Below are 5,792 nucleotides of genomic sequence, written 5' to 3' on the forward strand. Positions count from 1 at the left end.
CAGATGGGGGCACTGAGGCGCCATGAGCACGAAGTGTCACATGGAGTCCCAGATTGGATCTCAGAACAGAAAAAGAACATGACTGAGAAAGCCAGGGCGTTCAGAGTGGCCTGTGCTCAGTTAACAGCACTGCAGAACACTAATGTCCTTGTTTTAATAACTGCATTATGATTTCTGCAAGACATCAGCAGCGGGGGAGAGTAAAGGGTATGAAGAAAACACTAATGTGTTTGCAAATGTGTTCCCCTTATCCACAGATGGAATTAATGAACAGAAGGTTAATGGTAAACTTATACAGAAAGGAAAAAAGGTGGCTTCCTAAAGCTACAATGGTGGGGGTGGGCGTCCGTTTCTCTGTGGACATGGCCAGCTTCCTGGGGACCGGGGTCCATCTAAGCACTCAGTGCTGGCTGTCACGCTCCATTTCCACCTGGAGATGAAGCCTGGGGAGGGAACAAAGTGGAGAGGGCCCGAGTGTCACAACCGCTGCAACTGTTGCCAGGTCTCCTCCAGGGGAGCGAGAGAGTGGGCACAGACACCTGGGAACACCTGCCCCTGCTCAGGAGGTGCTGGGAAGGGGACACCTGCCCACAGGGGATTCGCCTCGTCCAATCCTTGGGTCCTTGTCCTCGGTGGCTCACGGTCCTGTCCGGCATGGCAGGCTGCTTGGGATCCGTGCTGCTGTTGCTGCTGTTGCTACTGGGTGAGCCCCTATCTTCCTGCTAGATCCCAGCTCTTTGCACCAGGTCCTCCCAGATGGGAAAACCAGAAGTGATCCCAGGAAAACTGGGACACAGGCAGGGGTATCTGTTGGGGAGCCTGTGCTCAGGGACTGGGGACACCTGGCCTTGCAACTCATCTGGGGACCCAGCTGAACCACCCCCCTCCCAAGGCTGGTCTGGTACCCAGGGACTTTCTGTCTGCCCCAGGGACTTTCTTTTCTGTGCCCTGAACTCCACTCCCAGTCTGGACCTCCATGCCCTGCGTCTGCTGTGCCCCCTTCCAGGGCTGCCCTCCTTCACTGGGGCCTCAGGAGGCAGGGCAGAGACTCTGTGGGGAACGGAGTCTGGTAAAGGTTTACAGTGCAGAGTTTGGAGCTGGGACTGGAGAGGAGGTCTGGGTGCAAAGGCCAGCTGGGTCCAAGAGTTCAGGTGACACAGGTGCTCCTGCAGTTGCTGTGCTCGGCAAGGCTGGTGGGGAAGACAGAGCACCTGCTCTCTAGGCCTCAGGCCTCCCTCCATCGGGGAGAGATGGACCGGAAGGGACAGAAAAGGAGGCCCCTCCTCTTCTGTGCCAATTCCAAGTCCTCGGTGTGTCTGTCCTTTGTGCAGACCAGAAGGCACTGAAGCTACAGCAAGAACCATGGTCCCCACCGTCAACCTTCAGCCCAGAAAGATAGCAAGTGCCAGAGGGGCCGCCCAGCCCAAGATGAGGGGCAGGCTGGGCCCTCTTCCTCAGACTGTAGTGCCACAAAGGGTTCTAGTCTTTGCAGTCTATTTGGAAAGGGAGGGGGCCCGACAACCTGGTGTTGGTAAATCAAGTCCTAGGACGGGATTGTCAAGTCTACTGGGTACTCGGGCGGGGCTGGATGGTGTCGTCTCTGGGCACAGCTCATCTGTCCACAAGAGCCCCTGATGTGAGGCTCTACCACGCCAGACCCCACGTGGTGTGTCACTTGTCACTGTGCTACTCCACTGCAACCCAGGACGCACCCTGAGGTCCTGAGTTCAGCACTAGGTTCTATGGCAGCCATCCTGGCTTCTCTCCATCCACATCCTGCGGCCGGCCGTCAGGGACCTTTCCTTGGCTGATGGAGGCTGGAGGGCTTGGGAGGCCAGAGACCACGTGGGGCAGGCTGAGTGAGACCCTGACCACAGAGGGCTGGAAGGAGGGAGAACTAGACAGCTACAGACCACCCGAGGTGCTCCACGAGGCGGAAGAGTGGAGAAGAAGAAAGGTCAGGCACCCCAAAGTGGCCAAAGAGGCCATACGGGGCATCCACTGTCCTCGGTGCTATGTCTGCGAAGTCTCCATTAGCCAGGCCGCCACGACGCCTCAGTGTTGCGCCGTCAGGTGGGACTGCGGTTGGAAGGAGCACCGTGGAGCTCTTCTGGTGGTGTGGAGCAGTTTGGGGGATGGTAGTTGTGACTGGAGAGGGTGATTTGGTGCAGGGACCAACACAACCCGCCACTACTCAATCTCGCCAACGTGGTCAGGTCAGGGGCATTCGGCCAGGCTTCTGGGCCACACTGTCCCCACCCTGGATTCTGAGTGTCACTCAACTTCCGAGGTGGCCAGGGAGAAGCCAGTAAGGTGCACGGTGAACTGCAGCCTGCCCTTCCTTCATCAGGGTCTGCGAGCGACGCCGGAGGGAACCGCTGCGTCGACGCGGCCGAGGCGTGCACGGCGGACGCGCGGTGCCAGCGGCTACGCACCGAGTACGTGGCGCGCTGCCTGGCGCGGGCTGCGCCCCGGAGCTGTCCCCGCGCCCGCTGCCACCGCGCCCTGCGCCGCTTCTTCACCCGCGGACCGCCCGCGCTCACCCACGCGCTGCTCTTCTGCCCGTGCGCAGGCCCCGCGTGTGCCGAGCGCCGGCGCCAGACCTTCGTCCCCGCCTGCGCCTTCTACGGGCCGGGCACCGTGCGGCCCCCCTGCCTGGAGCCCTTGGACGCCTGCGTGCAGAGCCGGGTCTGCAGGTGCTGGGGGTGCGGATGGGGGGCACTCGGGCCGGGCGATCCCCGCTCACCACCGCCCTGCCGCCCGCACAGGCCCCGTCTCCTGGCCTTCCAGGCTTCCTGCGCTCCGGTCCCCAGCACCCCAGACGGCTGCCAGCGCGACCAAGGTCTCCGCTGCCTCCGCGCCTACGCGGGCCTCGTGGGTACGCCTGACCCTGGTCCAGGGGCGGGCAGAGCCTCTCCTAGGGTGCCTCTGTACTACGGTAGGCCTGTGACCCGGCCCTCGGTCTCACCGCAGGCACGGCTGTTACCCCCAACTACGTTGACAACGCGAGCGCGCGCGTGGCGCCCTGGTGCGACTGCAGAGCCAGCGGAAACCGGCGGGAGGAGTGCGAAGCCTTCCGGGGGCTCTTTACCAGGAACCAGTGCTTGGGTGAGCGAGGAGCGAGGCGTCTACTGGCCCTTCCCGAGTCACCTTGTTGGCAGGAGCCCACTTTAAAGGAAAGGAAACTTTAAAGGAAAGGAAACTTGCGATAGCCTTGCAGGCATCCTCTGTCTCCAACCCTCGCTGTCGCTTTACCCCTGGGAATTGCGCCCAGGTCCCAATCCCCAGGAGGTACCAGGGCAGGTAGAAGGGAGCGAGTTAAAACAGGTTTTTGAGGACCTGGAATTGAACAAGGTGAGACTCCTACTTCCGGCATTTCTAAGCGCCCCCCCCCCCCATGGACGTGCTCCCAGGTGCTACAGCTGGCGCTATTACCCCTTGGAGTCTGATGGTTTTGTAGTCTGGGAGTTAAAAGGCCTGAGTTGTGGGCTCTTACTCCATAGATGGGGCCATAGGAACCTTTGACAGCAGGTGGTCTGGACTCCTGCAAGTCCAGCTGGACCCTCACCAGGACCCTGGATACAACCTCCTGCAGGTAGGTGCGGGGAGGAGGTGGTGAACTAACAGTTCCTTGAGTTTCCTCTTGCAACTTGCCATGCCAGGAGGGTGAGAAGGAAGCAAGCTTGTCCTGGGAAGGGGGTACAGGCGGCACCAGGCTCCTGCCTCAAGTCCTCACTCTGCTCCCACCCCTAGGTGTCCTCTGCCGCTGGGCCCCTGAAGGAGAGCTCCCTGCTGTCCATATTCCCTGTCCTGGCACTCCGGCCCCTACTGTGACACCACCACTCACTGTAAAGGGACCGGCTGCCTGTGTGCCTTTGCCCTGGAGTGAGGATGGAAGCTGGGGGCTGGGCCACAAAGCCTCCAGTTTCCCATTCAGTAGGGATTTTTTTTTTTTTTTTTTTTTTTTTTTGGTACCAGGGATCAAATTCTCCACTGTGTGCTTGCACAGCAGGCGCTGAGCTAAATCCGCAGCGCTCAGTAAGGATTTTAGGTCCCTTTCTTCACAGGCTTGAGACCACTAGAGTCTCCCTGGGGTAGGACAGGAGAGGGTGGGCTTATAGCCAGGCTGCACTGGTGCCATGATCTCAGCGATCATCTGGACTCTTAGGACTCTTGGACACTCTATCTGCTCCCCAAGCAGCTAACACTCTAAGGAACACACCTGAGTGGACTTACAGGCACAGCTACCCTAGCAGCTACTGCAGCCTTTTAGGGCACCCACTGTAGATCCGCCTGCGCCCCAGGGCTAATGTGGCTCAGTGCTTCCTGTCCATGCTGTGCTGCTGGGTAGCTGCCACCTGGATGAGAATCCGGTCCCTGTCCTGTCCTATCTCGTATTGGCTTATGGGCCCATTTTTCCTCATGGCTTGTCCCCAGCGCTGGGAGTGGCACACCAAGCTCAATAAACCCTGTTGCACTGAGGCTGACCTTGTTCTCTTGTTGTCTGTGTCGTGGAAGCCGGGAGATCAGGCTGTGCCACATGGTGTGCTCTGCTGTCCTGTGTGGGCTCAGATGGCCCCAGAACCTCTTCGGGTTCTGCTTTCTCCCTTACAGATGCCAAATGAATCCATTCTCAGGTCCTGTGGGAGAGGTTTTCTTTGTTTTTGTTTCTTCCTTCTCTGCTAGTTTTCAGGTAGAGAAGCTACATTTGCCAGGCCACGTAACATACCCTAGCCAGCGTGATCCAGCTAGACCTGGGCAATCTTAAATTGCTGTGCTGAAGGTGTCACCCAGTGGGAGAGTTTGTCTAGCATGCATGAGGCCCTGGTTTCCACCTTAGCAGTAAATAAATATAAACAGACAACAAAAATGACGAGCAGCTGTGTGAAGGAGTCTGGGGAGAAGAGGGTAGCAAGCCTCTGTCTGCTTAGTATATATATACTAAGCCTCTGTCTGCTTGCTTCCTCCTAAAAGCATGGAGACCCCTAACACAGCTCATAGCTGTCCCCTTCTCTGGAGAATCACTGCTCAGTGGGGTTCACACTGCTGCTGAGGTGACTGCAGCTCAGGACTGAGTGAGGCAGGCAGGAATGTAAAGGCCTGGCCTGCCTGCCTTGGGGCATGTCATGGCTTGTGTCAAGATGCACCCTCCCCCCCAAGCCTCATGCGGTCATAGGTGGGGCTTTTTCAGAGGTGGCTGAACCTAGAGTGTGGGATTAATTCGTAGTACAATCCTAGGATTAAGGGTAGGTGACTACTAAATCAAAATCAGTACACTGATTGGTTTAGCACCGCCCTGATCAGTAGCCTGGATACAATCTAAGGAGCAGAGAGAGGCTCATCTTGTCCCTTGTTTGCTTTGCTACCTTCTGCCTGTGATGGCTCTGGTGTCTGCACTTGGATTGCAGACCTGGCCATGGGCTGACTGTCCCCTGGGGCAAGGTCTCTGTTCCCGATTCCCCAGCTGGCAGGTGGCCAGGGGAGAGGCAGAAAGGCAGGTGCTGGGCTGAAAGTGTCCATGGATTTATTACCGGAAACTTCATGGCTCTTGAATGTGTCCCTGGCTGACAGCCCAGTGTCTAGGGACAAAGCTGGTATGGAAACAGCTCACTGCCCACCTCCCCAGGTAAGTTAGGCCAGCCTCCCTGAACCTGCTGGTGGACACTGGCCAGTGAACTTCACAGAGACTAAGGGGATGGCAATTGTGCAAGGCTTCTAGAGCAGTGCTCAGCAGGACAGCAGCTTGCCAGGGAGGCTGACACACTGGGAAAGCAGGTGGGCACATCATCCCA

General features: G+C 58.2%; 1 protein-coding gene across 3 annotated transcripts; it reads left to right on the top strand.

Moving 5' to 3' along the window:
* Positions 1 to 289: 289 nt before the first annotated feature.
* Positions 290 to 4,482, top strand: Gfra4 (GDNF family receptor alpha 4). 3 transcript variants are annotated; one of them, XM_063248765.1, is made up of 6 exons: positions 290 to 703; positions 2,351 to 2,688; positions 2,769 to 2,878; positions 2,974 to 3,108; positions 3,504 to 3,595; positions 3,754 to 4,482. In XM_063248765.1, exons 1-6 carry the CDS (start codon positions 437 to 439, stop codon positions 3,832 to 3,834), a joined length of 1,023 nt encoding a protein of 340 aa, XP_063104835.1. In that variant the 5' UTR covers positions 290 to 436; the 3' UTR covers positions 3,835 to 4,482. The 3 variants fall into 3 exon arrangements, with proteins under 3 accessions (XP_063104835.1, XP_063104837.1, XP_063104836.1); XM_063248767.1 differs by having other exon boundaries at positions 496 to 703; positions 2,351 to 2,696; XM_063248766.1 differs by having other exon boundaries at positions 496 to 703; positions 2,351 to 2,878.
* Positions 4,483 to 5,792: the final 1,310 nt, after the last annotated feature.

Source organism: Cavia porcellus, unplaced genomic scaffold, assembly GCF_034190915.1.
Source record: "Cavia porcellus strain 051 isolate PalLab524CR breed Dunkin Hartley unplaced genomic scaffold, mCavPor4.1 scaffold_5, whole genome shotgun sequence".
In the NCBI taxonomy this organism is placed as follows: Eukaryota; Metazoa; Chordata; class Mammalia; order Rodentia; family Caviidae; genus Cavia; species Cavia porcellus.